General features: G+C 46.8%; 2 protein-coding genes across 2 annotated transcripts in view; one reads left to right on the forward strand and one right to left on the reverse strand.

The window, feature by feature from the left end:
* The window catches only part of LOC139047730 (hypoxia-inducible factor 1-alpha-like), a 250417-nt gene extending 239415 nt beyond the window's left edge, over positions 1-11002 (forward strand). The window contains exons 13-15 of the mRNA XM_070521744.1: positions 809-1044; positions 3951-4051; positions 5905-11002. Coding sequence (XP_070377845.1) covers positions 809-1044; positions 3951-4051; positions 5905-6075 — 508 coding nt within the window. The 3' untranslated portion in view covers positions 6076-11002. The remainder of the gene's footprint in view (positions 1-808; positions 1045-3950; positions 4052-5904) is intronic.
* Positions 11003-11893: 891 nt separating this feature from the next.
* LOC139047729 (zinc finger protein Xfin-like) lies at positions 11894-14848 on the reverse strand. Its single transcript, XM_070521743.1, has one exon. The coding sequence runs from the start codon at positions 14536-14538 to the stop codon at positions 12259-12261; it is 2280 nt and encodes a 759-aa protein (XP_070377844.1). The 5' UTR covers positions 14539-14848; the 3' UTR covers positions 11894-12258.
* Positions 14849-17528: the final 2680 nt, after the last annotated feature.

The raw sequence follows: 17528 nt of genomic DNA on the forward strand, positions 1-17528 counted from the left end.
GCTAACACACTCGAACCTCACTACAACGAACACAGATATGACACACTCGAACCTCACTGCAACGAACACAGATATGACAAATTATTGGGTATAATGAAGTGAATCTAAAATGCTGTTCACCAATATCGCTACAATGAACACTATACAATTACCAATTGGACTTCAATTTCTCCTATAGTGGGAGTGGATGTATTTTTTCTTGCGGACTCTCCATCGAGACATGAAAAACGATTCTAATAGCATTAACACATTTGCTGTAGAAGAGAAACATGGGATATGCTTCAGTTTGATAATTTGGCAGTCTTGACTGGCTAGTGCGAGCATTTGCTTGTTACTGAATTTACTTTGAAGGTTAATCTTTCTCAAAGGATATATATGTATGTCCCTGGAGTATGCATTAGCGTGAGTGATGCATATTGACAGACAAATTAAGTGAAGCTTTAAGTTTAGCCAGCTTACATTACTGCACTTCTCACGCAGGCATTCATGTAGCAGCAGCAGTCTAGCTAATTAGCGAATGTTACGTACAAGCACAACATGTCAGCTTCAGTTTTGTTTCGACAAAAGCACTTTGTAGCTAGAGGTAAGGCTGACAAAGTATCAGAGTATGCTAACATTGATTGTGTGTACATAAAGTATGACCACTTTGTAAGCAGTTGTGGTGTAATCTGTGGTAGTTGAAAATGTGCAAGGCTTGTGCATTGAGAGTGTCTGCAGCGTAGACAAGAGAAGGTGCTAACTAGAGCCTTACTAGCCTACAGTGCAATGGAGCCTGAGAGTGGACAAGATTTGTGTCACTGTTTTGCAGGTCATCACGCTTGACACATCCACACCATCAGCAGCAAACAGCAGTGCGAAATCACCTGACACGGGGTCTGTCTGCGGGGGCTGACTTTCGGCATCATGCGTATGTGACAACAGCACTGGAGCAGAAGATGGGGATGCCTTCCCCCCCGGACCCACCGCCAAAGCGCGGCTCTACGGAGCAGGCCCTGGGGGCTGGACAGCTGGCCAGCCCCAAGAGGATGCGGGTCGACCTGCGAGGCAAGCATACCTCCTTGCCAGAACTTTCTCGCAGGAATTTTAGAACAGAGAACTCAAAACTTGACATGTAATTCACGCTTTAACTTGATACATGCCAGGAAAAGAGAGAGAGATTAAGGGCCAACAGCAATGAAATTTCACTTTGGCAATATTGGTTATAAATGAATACAGTCGAATCTTGTTAATTTGAACACGCTTAATTCGAACTTCCAGTTTGTTCGAGCTGACACTGTTGTCCCGTCAAAGCTATGTGTATTCCACTGGGTGAAAATGCTCGGTTAATTCGAACGCGCAAGCATTTGCTATGGTCAATTCAAACACACTCCGCCCATAGAGGAAAAGCTTAGGAGAGACTTCTCAGCGTCGCGCGCGAAGAAAAAAAGAAGCCATGGCGGGGATTTGTGTGCAGGCGCGTGCAGGCACGCATTGCCGTGTACTTCTGTTCGTGACGGGTTGTGACTTCTGTTAGTGTCGCAGCGCCGCCGTGTACCCGATAGAGTCGGTGTATTCGAATGTCTGAAATTTCAGACGCAAAAAACCTTTGCCGTCCGACTTTTCGGACTTTTTGCCATGACCACAGGTCCGAAACAGCATTAATCGAAGTCACCACCACCTGCATTTCGATTATCGCGCCGCCTCGAGCCGGCGGTTTCGCACGCAGATCCTCTGGCAGCCGTAGCCACACCACGGCAACACTGGGCCTAGCTGCTTCGGCGTTTGCACGAGACGTTCATTTGAGCATTTGCTAAGGCGCTGACTTCTACATTTTCAATATATGCTGCCCAGCCTCTTCTACAGTCTCTACTGCTCGCACGGAAACATCACTGTGTAAGGTACATCGCCGTAAGTCGCGACAAAGCTATGGTCCAGCATGACTGACTTGGCACGAGTGCCGCAGGTGCGAGACAGTCTGTCCGACACAGCGGTCACCAAATGGGGCGTCAGTGCCCACTGCTTCACCTATTTCACCGCGCCGGCAGCCACCATCTGAGCGCAAACTCGACCCACTCTACAATGCCAGCACACCTAGGGACAAAAGCATACAAAGCGCGCCAACAAACCTCCTCCGTAGTGCCTAGGCAGAGTCATATATTCAAGGAGCAAAAGCCCCCAGATGTTCTCTATCGCACCCGCTCTTACTCGCGCCTGGGCCCGTACGGCTGGCGATCCCTCAAACGAACGTCTCATTTACGTTTGCTACCAAGCTTCTTGCTGTTCGGTGCCGTGTTCTTCATTGAAACAATTTGCCGCTGTTAGCAATGGCACCGGCTCTGCCTTTGTAATCCTCGCCAATGTCTTTGTCACGGGACACGTTTCCTTTTATTACACGTTTGCACCCTGTGGGTTCTCACACCCGTGCTCTTGGGACAAAGGAACGACAACACAGTAGTGCAAACAATCACAAGGGCATTTATTGCACCTTTCATAGATCAATGCCTGCTAGCAGAGTTGCTATCCACAAAACATGCCGATGGGCGCACGACAAATGTAGAAGTCCGACTCACCGCGACCGGATAACGAGCGAATATGTTCGCCCCATGCTGGATCCGAACGCCTGGTCGTTCGCGCGTACGGTCACGTTCGAAGGCGGCCACGCGAGACGGACTCGCAGAAGCATGGATCGGCGCCCGCGCGGGACATCCGCCGCGCTCGCCGGTCCGCAACCCCAAGAGCCAGCCTATTCTCCCCTGCGCCCCCAAGTAACCCTGCCGTGAGGCAGCGTTAGCAGCGCAACACTCGCGCCATCTCTCGCACTACGCCTCAGCCAGACCGACTGCTGTGGACATCACGCAGTCCACCCGGCGAAGCCGGATTACAGGAGACGCGCCATGCGGGAAAAACATATCAGGGGACGCGCGTGAGTCGCACATCCCCACAGCCCGCCAACTCCTATCACAGTACGAGCACCGATACGCCTAATAACTGACTGTAATATGTAAATACGTGTGAATAAATCTTGTGAAACTTCTCACTCATGTGTTAGTTAGATCATTGTGCATGTGCTAGTGCAGGTAAGTCCTCCATTAAATTAGCTTCCTTCAATTCAAACTTCTTTTAATTCGAACAAATTTTCAGGCCCCTTCGAGTTCAAATTATCAACATCCGACTGTAGTATGTACCATTGAAGTAGTCTTGGCAAAGGTGCCGGGCCCAATTTACTTATTAACAGCTATTAAGTAGTACCAAAGTATGTGTGTACATCTGGTGGTGAGCAGCTACAACGCAAATCCTCAGACCATGGCCTCCAAGATATCACTTGCTGTGACGATACTGTTAACTTGCTTTTCTAGCCATTTGGCACCTTTGTCTTTCTTTTTTAATCATTGGTGTAGAGTGACTTATCGTGCCTCACAACCTGTTCCTTTCTTTCTTTCCTTCTTTCTTTCTATCTTTGCTGTAGTGCCTTTCTTTTTACACTTTTAGCATTGAGAAATTTTAACATTGGGCATTGAGGCTTCTTTTACGAGGGGATTGTGCCAGGTACCATCATCTATGAGCATTCTGCACTGAGTGGCACATGCTTGCCAAAGAGAACTTTCATCTGGTGTTTGTAAAGACATTTGCTCCAAGCTATTCCTGTGTACTTGTGGCAGTATCACCCACCCACTTGCTCAAGTATTTCGCTCACGAAAAAGAGATTGCGTTGCCTGTAATTAATCAGGCAGACTGCACGTAACGTCGATTAAAATTTGCATAGTGTCCATCATTTTCAGTCTTTATGGGCCCTTGTTTCACAATATGTGAGGCTGTGACCTTAGTCATCATAATTTTGTGTCATAGCTAACCTTCGTTTGCTTAACTACTACACTACTCGAGCTTAGGTAGCCAGTCTACTCCCTCTTGCTAAGAATGCACTGTATTTGCTTCCTTCCCGAAGCCTTTATAATATGGATTTTTCTTTTCAGGCTTGCAGCTCCAGAACAAAGACAGCGTGCTGCTTAACTTGCTGGTAAATGGAGAAGACGCCTGCCATGGATACCTGTACCAAACCTTGCGCTATGACAAGGTCAGTCCTCGACTGCTTGGCAATTGCTGCACATTCAAATATCGCATTCAGTCATCTGGGCCTTCTCCAGCTGCCTGGCTGTTCATGAAGTGTGTGCATATCAGTGTTTGCAAAGGCACAAATTGAGAATTAACAGTCACCGAGACACATTGGTGTTGAAGCGAAGTCCAAAAACAAGCACTGCTTCTGTAAACATTTGTTTGGTCTTATGACAGATGTTATGTTGTGCAAAGGGGGTGTCAATGGCAACGCACGCAATGCAGCGGGTGACAGTTGGTAAAAGGCACGATGATCCTGCACTCCGCATGGAAGATGCTATGGCTGTGTTCTTCGGCGCTCTCACACAATGCAGATGATGCTCTGGAGTCAGATCGCCAATGAACATAGCTTTATTAGCACATGATAGCACACCAGAGTATGACAGTCAGGGCTTGTGGGCAAAGGCTCTTGTGAGACCAATCGAGTAAACGTGGCCGCTTTGCTAGGCTAAATACATAGCGATTCACCAAGCTTAAGTTGGCAAATGACTTTCATAATGCATGAGCTGGGGATGAGGCATTGAAACGCAGTACCTCGATACCCACAGTGACTTTTTTTTTCTGCATAGGCAACCATATGCCATCTCTTGGCACAGCATATTGCTGGATGCTTGTGGTACACCGCTTGTCTGCTGGTGTCAGTTGCACTGGCTGTGCTCTTGTAAGCTCAGACTGGTACCAGTATTCAGTTTGTCTGTGCACTTGCAGAAGCTGCATTTCCAACGTGGCATAAACTGCCGGCGTTGCACAGTCAAGGTCATACTTAACAGCATTGCAACCATGCACGACAGGCAAACGCGAAATGCTTCCACAACCTAAACCACCACAAAATTTTAAGTGAGCTGAAGGAGAACAGTAAGCAAGAGCTCGTAAACAAATTTTCTGAGTTGTTGTAGTTTTAAGAGATGTTGAACTGGATGAAAGTATCTGAATCATCGCACTGTGAAAATAAACTGATTCCAGGGATGAACCTGTTTGCTTTTTTACAAGTAAAGACCAACTTTTTTTTAGATTTAACAACATCAGGCACTTATGTGAATGTTTAATGCAAATGCCAAAACGATTCAAACTGTTCGCTTCAAAATTATTTTACACTAATTACTATTCGCTTCGACTTTGCTTCGAACCCAAAAGTTTGTTTGCACAAGCCTACAGAGTTTTTAGCTGTGTTGATTTCCGTGGCAGCGGGTTTTGGCATATGGCTTCTCTGAGTTTAAAGACTAGCTGGGAGAATAAAAAGAATGTAGTAATCCACAACGTCAAGTTCTTCAGGAAAGCCCAGGCTGTACATTGTTGTCTAGATGTCGGAACACGAAATTCAACTTGCAATATGCCCATCTCCTTTTAGTGCTAGTTTGTGGTGGAGGGAATATTACTTTCATAACTCAGAGCGCATGAGATTGCATATGTACAAGGTGTGCCAGTTCATGTATAGAGCAATCCAGCGATGTACAGAGCAAGTAAACCTAGATTTGTGTATGACAGCTGGGTTTAAGGGGCTAGGTTTATGCACAGATGGGGCTACATATAGGTACGCAACCCAGTGTCTGTGTCTAGAGTAATCGAATAATGTTGTGCACAGCAAATAAACCTGGATTTGAGAATCGCTGCTGGGAAAAAGAGCAGAGTTGGCTACATACACACAGAAACCAGTATTGCAGTGTGCCTTGAGCCTGGTACCAGCCATAGTCAGATCAAGCCTCTTATTCGCAGCAGAACACTGTTTCGTTTCAGTGCTCGAGACAGGAGTGACATGCTCTGAACTCTGAATTTTGGCAGATTGAGCATGTCGTCCATGTTGATTGGTTTCTGCAGAGGTGCCCGCCGTCGTCTCCACGTCCCGCTCCTCTCCTGCTTGACGAGCCAATCCCAACACTGCAGGACCTGAGTCAGCTGGATGCCGAGGTCAATGCCCCAATCCAGCAACTGCTCACTGGCGAGGACCTGCTCAGTGCCCTCGACCAGTCAGTGCCTGCGCTCGTCTGAGCAAGTGGCCTGGACACCCAGCTCCCCCCCCCCCTCTTTCCCTCCCTCTGTCCTCCTTCCTATCTGCCCAACCCTCGGCTGTCGTCTCAAGAGGCCCAGAAGTCAGGGAGCATCTTCTTACATTGTGCCCCATAACTGAGGCAACACGGTCATCGCGATGACGCCGCTTGTGTGGAAACAGTGTGCACGTGCTTGCGCTTTTGGAGAAGTTACCGAGTGCCCCACATTCCGAAAAAGCGGCGCTAATTCATGGCGGCCAAACAACTTCTGGTGCCCTCCATTCAAGAGCGTTGTGCTCCTGTTGCTGGCCACCTGCGCAGTTTTGTCTGTTTTGCTGTCCCATCATCTGTGTGCACTGTCTTCCGGCAGCCCATTTCTCTCCTGCATGGCCTTCCATTTCTTCTGTTGCACACAAAGGCATGAGTTCACCAAGAAGCGTTGCCACAGGCCTAGGTTTGCTGCGTTAGTTGGCAGAACACTTGTCTGGTTGCAGCTGCCCTGCCAGGTCACGCCTTCGGCGCTGCCGTCCTGGCAGCCCGAGTTCGTGCGGTCTAATCCCATCCGCTACTTGGAAGACCTTGCCCTGTCCTCTCTTACTGCCGCCTTTACAGTGGCCAGGCTGTCTCGCAAAGTGACACATTCTACTGCCACACACACTCTTTGCCACTGCCTCTGCGCATTTGACAAATGCACCTCATTCGCAGATGCCGTTTCAACATTGGAGGCCGTCTGCCTCGGGACACAGGATCAAAGAGAGCTTTGGCATGTGGACATCTTGCTTTGGCTTTACCATTTCCGTCTCAATCTTTCACCTTCATTTGAGCCTCCCGTTGTAGGCAACCGTGTGTCTGCTTGGTAAAAAGGTGCTCTCATCTTGCCCACTCAGTCTTTTCTCTTTTTGTTCTCTCTCTTTGATGTTGGATTATGTTCGGTACTGTCTTCGATTTTAGGGCTGAGCTTTCCTTTTAGCTGGGCAGCGCGAGGCTGCGGGCTTGTGTAGGCCACATTACGGGTACACAAGCAAACACCTGTACATAGCTTTCTTTGTGCCCTCCTTTCCCGAGTTTCTTCCTCCTCCTCCCCCCCACTCCGTTTTTTTTCTTTTCTTGTGTGCCACATGTATCACTTCATCCTAGAGTACAAATCTCACGAGGTCTCTGTGTGCACATATGTAAAACAGTGGTCAGGTGGTTCTCATAATCAGCTGTTCGACTGCAACCCGGTTTGGCAGTGATGCTTTTGACGGGAAGAGCACACTGCCCGAGACGGTGACAGCTGCAGTTGTGTTTCATGCGATTTTGCCAGTGTTGTCGCGAACATTTTCGGTGAGGCTAAACTGATGCTACTGCTGTCAATTGGCAGTTGTGAAGTACTGAACGATTATCAGACGCTGAGAAAAAGCAGCTTACAACAATGTGACCTTGCTTCTTTTGCTGTCGATGCTGGGAAGATCATGACAGTAGCTCATGCACATGTGCAAGGGAAACATACCTTTAAATGCTTCGCATAATTGAGTGCTGCTTTTGAATGTGTGAAATCATGGTGGTACGATGGACACGCTGTGTCAAAGTATGTCACGAGCTCATTAAACGCAAAGTGAATAACAACTTCGCAGTTCCAATAAAAAAATATTTTGCTGTTTGTTTTGCAACCTTTTGTAGGCCGGAATGTGAGATATTTAGTGGCCGCAAGGACCTTTTTTTTTTTTAAATGCTTTAATTACAGCGAGCAGCAAGTCAGAATGTCGCAAGTCACATGAACGGAGTGCTGCGCTTTGTTCATTGTGTGCTCATTGTGCTTTTAAGCTATTAAATTGACTGCTGTGGTTTTGTGTGAAGGTAGAGTGGAAGGGAGTTAAGCAAGATGGATTGTGCAGTTTGACTTTAGAGACAGGAATGTTTCACTCTCATGTACATTCCGCTTCACTAGCTAATATTAATTGATTAAGTCTTTCACTTCTCTTGGCTGTGTTCAGGGATCGAAGCGAGAACCTGCATGCTTCTACTCAGGTAAGGGCTAGTCAGCTAGAGCTCGAAACATTAAATTATCAATGAATCTAACAAGAGAGAAACTGCTGAATAACGAGCGCTGTGATGCTGTGATACGGTCTGAGCGCTGTGATATGGTCTGCCAGTTTGGAATCAGTTTCTTGAGACGTCGGCAGCCTGCCTTCGTTTCTCGCAGCCAAGAATGCAATCTCCTTTCTTCGTTCTTCAATCATTCTGATCCTCAGCAGTCTTGAAAGTTGCGGCTGAAAGAAAAACAAGCCTAAGTGGTACTGTTCTCTGCTTGTTCAGGAAGTGCTGAGAACACGCAAGGGAGCAGTGCAATCTTGCAAGATTGATTGCAGCTTTGATTACTGTAAGAGTTATTTTCACTGGTCACAACATAAATTTTGAAGTTGCTGTGCATTTATGACAAGCTCCGCAAGCTTGTCCAGATGTCCACAAGCTTCACTGTGGATACTTGTACAAAAGCTGAAGTGATAAAACTGATCTGTCAGCTACACAACGCCCATCCTATTTTCCAAATGCAACATTGCCACTTCTCGACAAACAACCTGCAATCTGTCTGTTGAATCTTGGCAGCTAGCATTGCATACAAATGCAATAACATGGCTCTGACAGAAGATAGCCACGTGTACCATTGTACCATCAAGGCTTCACTCATTAACATACCCTTAGTGTTTTGAAGTGTAGCTTCTAAGCATGTCGTGTAGAGTCAGAAAAAAAAAAATACTATTTCACTATAATAGAAGTTGCCATAGCCATGTCATAGCTGGCCTGTTGCTCAGCTGCTAGTCGTTCTTTACTTTTTTTTCTCTCTCTCCTTTTTATTTTTGAATCGTTGGTACTTGTGAATCTTGGAAACAAATTCTGAGGACTGCACCGTCTGTTGAGCACACTCAACCAAAGTGCCTGGTCTGCGCAGATTCAGCGCGCCGCACAAAAACGTCCAAGACTTGCATGCTGTGGCCCCGCATGCCTATTTTTCTCATGCGATGCAACAGTAGACTACCGTTAACTCAACTAACTGTGATTATTGGGCACCAGAGAACCACCTTGACCCAAAAGTATTGTGTGCTGCATTCTTTGTAAAGAACTGAAAGTGTACTGAAATTTTTTGCTGCAAAGTGTGTGCATTATCCCTTTGCACATTCCGCCCAGTATGTTGCTAGTGATGTGTTGTATGTGCTGTTATTACCAGCATGTTATGAAAATTGTTGATTGGGGAAAGAACCACTGTATAACAAAGCTTCATTGCTTATGAATGTTTGCACAGTGCTCTCAAATATTGGTGCACCTAAGCATGCTTACCATCATTGTGACGGATGTGATCACATTCGCAAGAAGCTTGAGTTTAGGACATAGTTTGTTCCATAGTGGCCATTTGCAAAATGAAACTCAAGCATCGTCTCCAGTTAGAGCTGTGACAGAAAATGAGAACTTTGCTCTGCTGAAGAGCTCAGTACTAAACAAAAACCAAAACGTTTTTCATTCTTGCATGAGGTTGTAACTTGCACATGACTCAGCACATTCATTATGCTGTGGCACTGATTTCGTTCCCATTGCAGACCCCAGAGGGCTGTTTATGAGCAGCCTTGCTTTGTTTTGAGCAGAATGAACCATCAGTAACAAGGAGAGTATGCTTGCATTTGTCCGTCAGTTTCGCATCAGTGTTTCATTCAAGTATGAGCCGCTACAACGCAAATCTTATGCAGCACTTGGTGAAATGCAGTGCTTGACTTATCAGTAGTCTACTGTACTTGATGTGGGCTTGTAGGCTTTGTGCAAAGTGTGCTTGCTACAGGAAGCTTTCAAGCTGGTTATTCTGGGCTCAAAGTAACGTAAATGTCATCTGCGGAAATTGCTGCATTGCAGTGGCGTAGCTAGTAATACCTGCGCCGAAGGAGCTTGTCGGCGACTGTCCAGATGTCGTCGCAGAAGGCTTGCAGACTGGGCAGTTTGCTTTGAAATTGGGGGCGCGGAATGTTCTTCATCAAGCATGCAAGTGTTCGTGAAGAAAGCCTGGCCTCAGAACCTTTTCTTTTTCTCATCTTTTTTTTTTTTCTTAGAGAATGTTGTGTACATAGCCGCACCTTTGTATTGTTCTGTTCTTCCTCGAGCTGCTGCGAGCCCCACCATTCATTGGAAGGGAACGAGCGTTGTTAGCTGCCACCATATGTCGTGGCAGCAGATTGTTGTTAACATTTCAGGCCCGATTGTGTATCTGGTTCTAATGTTACGTTTTATGTTCAGAATAGCCGATTTGTTAGGGTGCGCGCCTTCCTCACGTTTTTTTCCTCTGGTAGAGTCTTGCCTCTCAGGAAAAGTGAGAAAAGTATGGCAGCGTACATCGAAAGTTCTGTCTAGTGAGAACGAGGAGCCATTTTGTTGGCTAGCAGAGATATAAATATATATATCCATGTGCGTATTCCCGACAGTCTCCATGTTTCAGTGTGCTGGCATAGGCCTTTTCTCTTCGATTGTTTCTTGCCTCGTACATGTAGACTGTCTTGAGCAGTTTTCATTTCTTTGTCATCACCACCGGTTACCGGACATGGCCACCACTGTGCGCATCTCCTTGTTTGTCCACACAGCCATGGCTAAGCTGCCGGATAAAAGTCATTTGGTCTCTCTCCATGTCTCGCATTTTGTTTTACCTCTTACCTTGCTTCAGGCAGAGTGATTACTGCTGCTGCTTACAGATGGCATGGACTACATGAAGTGACACTAAATATATATTCTACCATCAAGCAAAATGTTTTGAATGGTATTTTTGTCAGGCTGAAACTTAAGACAGGAAAGCAGAGTTGTTGGACATTGTTAACTGTATGGACACCCACGCATCAATACTCTTGCATTACACAAGCTGTTGTAAAGTACAATGTAGTTACAATGAAAAATAAAAGTATCTTTTCCATTTAGTATGTGCTTGATCAGTTCTTGGTCTCTAAAAAAGCTATTGTGAGCGATGAATGTGCTCTTGTAATCTTTATTGTTTGCCTTATTGCTTGTTGATGCTAATTTAACATCGGTGTGAGAAATTTGGGCCCCTAACAGCACAATTGTTTAGCTGTGTGAACTAGTTTGTTTGTGCCCTTTAGTTCATTGCAGTAAATGAGTGATATTCACTTGTGAGTGTTTAAGGGAGTGTCCCTCACATTTATACTGGCCTTTGGCTTCACAGGCTTTCAGCTATCTTTGAATAGTTTTACATGTATGGGAAGAGTCCTGTGCAAAGGAGCTCCCACATGTCTTGTGCAAACCTCCGTGAAGAATTCCATTACCACATTTCTTTTGTCAAGGCCCTAAGTGCGGCACAACATACACCACCTCTTATCCCATGCTCAAGAAAACACTAATTTATACACTGTAGCAGGTGCTGCAGTTAAAGCAGTAACCAACTTTATGGCACATGTTGCGATTGCAGAATTTAAATTGGTAATAGATACTCCAAGCCAACGTTTCTAGATACTTGGATTACCTTACCTTAGAGATTATCTTACCTTAGATTACCTTACCTTACCTTCCTTAGATTACCTTACCTTACAATACCTTAGAGTAATACAGGATCAAGACCCCTCAAACTGCATAGCAAATGGATAGGTGCAACAGCCGCTGTGTGGGAGCCCTGTGGCAGATGACATCAGTGTCTCCCTGCATGTGCTAGCGTGGCGGATGCATACAGAATTGAGACGAATTAATTTTGAAGAGGTGTGCTGCAGGGCCCAGGGCCTTACAGCTACTATGCAATAGGAAGCTTTTGCACTCTGTATTACACACATGATGGCTCCCAACAAAATACAAACCAACACTCGGTAGCCATAAAGCTGTTTATTAATGCTTTGCATGAGGTTTTTGGTAACACAGAAATGTGAACATAAACAAAATTGGCTTTCTCAGCAGGTGACAGTGAAGGCAACAAAGTACATAAGATGTTACAAAGTTATGCGGAAGAATTGCTACATCTGCAACAAGTATGCCCAACACGCATACAATCAGTACAGTAATGCACGTAAGAAATGAAGCAATGGCACTTGTTAAAAATCCTTAATGAACAGGTTCCCAAAGTCCTTTACAAGCACATTAAGGTTGTGCTGATGAGAAAAGTTATGCAGACACACGAACATCAGGCGCCACCACAGAAATGTCTCAGGCATTCTGTAAGGACCATTGAGTGCTAGAGACGTTGCTTCCTGTTGTTGGTGAGCTGACGTCCAAGTACAGTGAACGTGCTTTTCAAAGGTAGGTGCTTCTTGGTTGTGTGAGCAAGAGCCTGAGCATTGTTCATTAGGCCCCCACCACAGGTATCGCACACAGCATACGTACAATGCTTCACAACCAGGTGATCGAACAAACTCGTTCTTGACTGAAACTTCAAACAACACTTGCGACATTTGTGGATACTGTCTGTCTGCTGCAAACCAGATGTAAGAGTGGTCATGTTGACCTGGCTTGCAGATTGAGACGACCTGTGAGGAACACCAGAAGCTGGCACAGAATATTGGTGAGTGGCCAGAGTCAAGATATTGGAGATTGCTCTAGCAATGACGGCTGCATTTGCATTAAGCCTCTGAGCACCTGCGTGGAAACTGACCTTGTGAATGTGTAGCAGATGTGCTGATGAGGCCAGGAAATGGCACTGGCTACACAAATACTGCTCCTTCTTCAGTGACCATGGAGTGAGGCGAGTGGTGTCCTTTTGACGACGCACTAGAGATATGCACAATCTCTGTTCGCGATCCTCCTCTTTTGGTTTCCTTGACCCCCCCACGCTTTTGATGGTTGGGCTGTGCAGGTCTTTCCTTTTAGGAACAACCAGTTTGGCTGCCTTGCCATGGTGCGCAATCTTGGGGTGCTCACGAATGCACATGGAGTTTGGTCCTCTATAGCTACACAAACTGCAAGCAAACAAACGTGAATTGCTCTTTCGCACAGGATGTATGTCGCTGCAGGAAGGATTCCTGGTATTGCTGGAGATGGGACTATGCTGCTCCTTAGAATGCCATGCAATGACATCGGCGCTGTAGGAGCTGAACTGGCAGCTAGTGCATGTCTTGCGCTGGCTCACGTGGACCATCATGTGAATAGCACATTCATTTTGTATTGAAGATTTAAATGAGCATTCCTTCCATGGACACTGTTGCAAAGATGATTTTCCCAAAAGCACTTGCACTTTTTCTGTTGCCATATCAATTAAATGGTCCAGCCTTGTCTCTTTACTCTCGTATCTCACTTCTTTCGTTGAGTATTGTCCCACTACACTGTGTATCCTGCGCTGGTGCTGTTCGACTTCTTCTTGGCTAACGAAACACTCGTCACATATAGTACAGTGGTACGGGTAGTACTTCAGATGTGTATACAGGTGAAGTCTTAGTTCCTCGGCACTTTGGAATCGCCCTGGACAATGGACACACTGGTATGGCTTCTCAACTACGATACAGCGAGCTTCTTGTTGAGTGATGAAGTTTGTCACCCAGGACTCAAAATCTTCGTTTTCACAAGTAGTAAACACTGGGCACTTTTCAGGATGGCTGGATGAAAAGTGCTCTTTCAAGTGTGTTCTGTTAGAGGTGGAGTAACTGCAGGCATCGCACTGGATAGGCATGTACTGAAACTCGTAATACATGTGCTCCTGAAGGTCATCGTTGTTCAGGAATGTTGCATTACAGAAGGGGCAGGACAGGCAGCTCTCTTTGGCACTAGATGCACAGTACTTCTTCAACATGAGCTCCAAAATCTCTGAAATCTTAAGGCTAATTTGGTGGGCTGCAACACAATGGTTTGCAAGATCAGCCAGGGTCACAGCATGATCTGGGCAGAAAGGGCAGGATTTCTTGGCTGGGGCTTGTGGCAACGAATGGCAGGCCATGGACATGTCCAGAGGAGCAGCAGATGAACTGGTGCCCAGCTCGGCAAGTTCCTGTGCTGAGCTGGCCCCAATTGCACGCAGTTCTGGAAATCCTTGAAATGTCTGCACGCATTTTTCAAGCTCTTCAACTTGCTGGCTAGTGCGGCAGATAAGTCTTAGGGGACTATCAGGGTGGTGGTCACAAAGGTGATTCAGCATTGTCTTGCATGTGGGCTCAGAATGCTGACAGATGCCGCACTGCACCACATCCATGTCATGAGTCACGCAGTGTTGCACTAGTGCCCGTGGGCTACTAGCAGACGAATCACAAATAAAACAGGTGTACTCTCTGACATTCGGATGGGATGCATTGAGGTGCCGTTCAAACACATCGGGGTTTAAACTTTCGAAGTCGCAATTTGGAGCACTACAACGGTAATGTACCAGGCTGACGTGCTGCGTATGGGCATCAGCAACATCGGCATGGCGCACGGAGTTTCCGTTCACGAGAAGCAGCAGCTCCTGCCCCGCATGTAACCACTGGTTGTGCAACAGAATATGAATGGGCTGTAAGGACCTATAGAGACAGCGACCGCACTGGAACGCCATATGCCTGTGCACAGCTTAAGGATAGCACCGAAGATTTGTCGCAGGCAGTAGGCGAGGTCTCCCACTTCCTTCAGACTCTGCGACGGTAGGTGGTTGGAGAAATCACTTGCCTGATTGCCGGTGTAGCTTTTGGGAATGGAGGTGCCTGCCTACCACGTACTTGACAGCTTGACGAGCTTGCTTTGACGAGCTTGTTCTGCGGGAACCTCCACCCGAGACAGCGCGCTTGGGCGATTCTCCCGCGGTTTTCTATCATTGGCTTCTCCGTCCCGGCGTCCGGACGCTCACGCGATCGCGTCGCAAGCCCCGATTGGTCACCCAGTGGCCGCCCTCTCCCCCGAGCTCTGCTCTGCTAGCGCCGCGTGAGATCGTTCCGCGCCCAGGAGCTCATAACGCAGGGTGCCCTTTGCTCCTGCGACTTGTTCTTGCGCATTGTGGACCGCTACCCGGTCAGTCAGTCTTGCAGGTCAGCATTTGCCCGCAAGCCGCGACTGCAACAGGTCGCACAGCGCGGTACGCTTAAGGGTGCTACGGCAGAGCTTGCGACTCTCCGACACAACGCGGCTTCTCCTTTTTGCAGCGAGCAGAAGGCGCTATACGACAGGGTATCGTCCACTGCGACGCTGCGCACCTGGAAAACCATTTATGTTCCATGATGTTTTGGGCATTGCATATATAGATATGTCGATTTATCCAAACATTGCAAATACGTACCACGGATAATCTGACCTATCACGTTGTTGTAACGTTGCAAGGATATCGCAGCTGCGCATATATGTCACCTCTAATAGATGTTTACTTTAGGCGTGCAGATGTCTAGAACATATAATGGATATTTTTTTCAGTTCACGCTAGCGAGCCATACTTGCAGGTGCCATAGCAGATGTATTGTCGAGTGCAAATTCAATATGCTGTTCGCAGCAGACGCTGTGTGGCAGAGTGCCTCCGCACAAAGCAAGATCAGATACGTCGCGTACACACATTTTAATGCGCACGCCGGCGACAAGGAAGCGCAGCGTATATACTCATTCTCCTGGACATCCCGCGTGGCATATTGAGCATATTATATTAATTAAAATTTTAAAAGTAAATTGAATCAGAAAATAGGGAGAGTATATCTAAACACATATATTAGACACGGGCACGATGATTTCCTACTATAATTTCAACAAGAAAACATAATTATGTCGTTAGGAAACTGGGGGGAAAAGGCCTATATGGGGCGGGGCAACTGTTCATGTGTGGTCCGAAAAAGTACTTCTGTCATGTTACGACATACATTAGACGTACATACGCCATGTGGACAGCAGCGCAACGCTCTATAGCCACGCGCGTTTCAGAAATTCGCAACAAAAATTATCTGAAAATTTCCTAGGAGCTTTCAGTGTCTAATCTAAGCCTATGGTTCCTCCTTTTACTACTGCAAAAATTTACGTGCCACATTCAATGTGAATGACATTTCATGCGCAGCAAAGCTCGGGGAATTCAGTATTTTTCAAACATGATGTCGCATAAAAAAATTAAACTACAACATTTTAACTACGCCCCCCTAACCGATATTTAAATAAATCATCAAGAAAACCTAAGAATGCCGCCACCTGATATGACATAGCGCGTACATCTCTACGGCATCGATCAGTATGTAGTGTCCATAAAGAGTATCATTCTAAAGTAGAATGAGCGCCAATATGACATCGGCTGCTTGATTTACAAAGTACGTGTTAGTAGGACGTCCTTTAGATGTTATGCCGAGACGTGGAGGAACGGATCATATGCCTTGATGTTGATAGGATATCGGTGGTTCACTGGGCAAGCAAGGATCCCATGTCAGGTCGCCTCGTACACGAGTGATTAAACCAGTGCACAACTTAACAAGCCGTGTTGGCCGTCTGACTCTGCAGCCTTCTCCGCGCCGTGTTGGAGATTCGACGAGCACTGCCGGCCGTATATGCCCCTTGTGCGCTGCGGAGTGGAGGAGCGTTTTCTGTGTCTGCACTTTCCGTGCATGTCCTGAGAATACCTCGATGTTCTCCTCCCCTTGCCACATGGGGAGGAGGACATCGAGGCACCCTACGTCCTGCGGACATCCATTGCACGTCCGAGAGGGAAATTTGGGGACATGCTGCGTACATTTTACGGACGTATGCCGGGGCCTTTTGCACATGTGTTTACCCTAATATCCGTTATGGTTGCAGCACACACTGCATGACAGCTGATGCAACGGGCAGAGCGCCCACGCATCAAGAACATACATTGTGCGCGCACGATACGCCCACATGCACGATCGAGTGTGGAAGCGCCGCATACTCCTCATATTTCCAGGCCTTCCACCACGCGCAAGTGCCTTATTGAACAAACTGGAGTTTTCAAGGTAAACTGCGTCAGAAAACTCCAGACATTATGTATGTATAGTTTCGGATTGTAATTTGGACGTGCGAGAAAGGATATTTCTTTACGAGGAAACTCAAAGACAGAGCCTAATTGGAAGACAAATTTATTCACGCGTTTGTCAAAAAAAAAGGGGGGGGGGTCCATGAGCGAGAACTTTGGGACATCCGTGGTAGCACATCCGAAACATATCCATGTACGATATCCTTAATTGGGACATCCTTAATAGGATATCTGAGACGTCCAGGACATCATTCAGATGTCCCATGGGCTAGTGCTTTTACTGGCCGTCAAAAGGCTATCTTTGGCACATCGATAATGGCGACTCCCCCTTCGACCGTAGCCAATATGCTTCCCTTTTCGACAACGCCGAACATGGCGGCTCCTCCAGCGCTGTCAGCATCGCGACAATGCCAGATTTGCCAATGTACTCCGGGGCCGACACAGACAATTTCCACGAATAGAAATCAGTGGTCCAGGTACACGCGGCAGCGCGCAACCATGAAGCAACGTTGAGCGCCGCAATTTCACGACTCCTTACGTCGTGAAATTTACGTCGGGCCTGGCACCGAACAAGCCGTAACCAGTACACCGAGTGGTCA

Source organism: Dermacentor albipictus, chromosome 7, assembly GCF_038994185.2.
Source record: "Dermacentor albipictus isolate Rhodes 1998 colony chromosome 7, USDA_Dalb.pri_finalv2, whole genome shotgun sequence".
NCBI lineage: Eukaryota > Metazoa > Arthropoda > Arachnida > Ixodida > Ixodidae > Dermacentor > Dermacentor albipictus.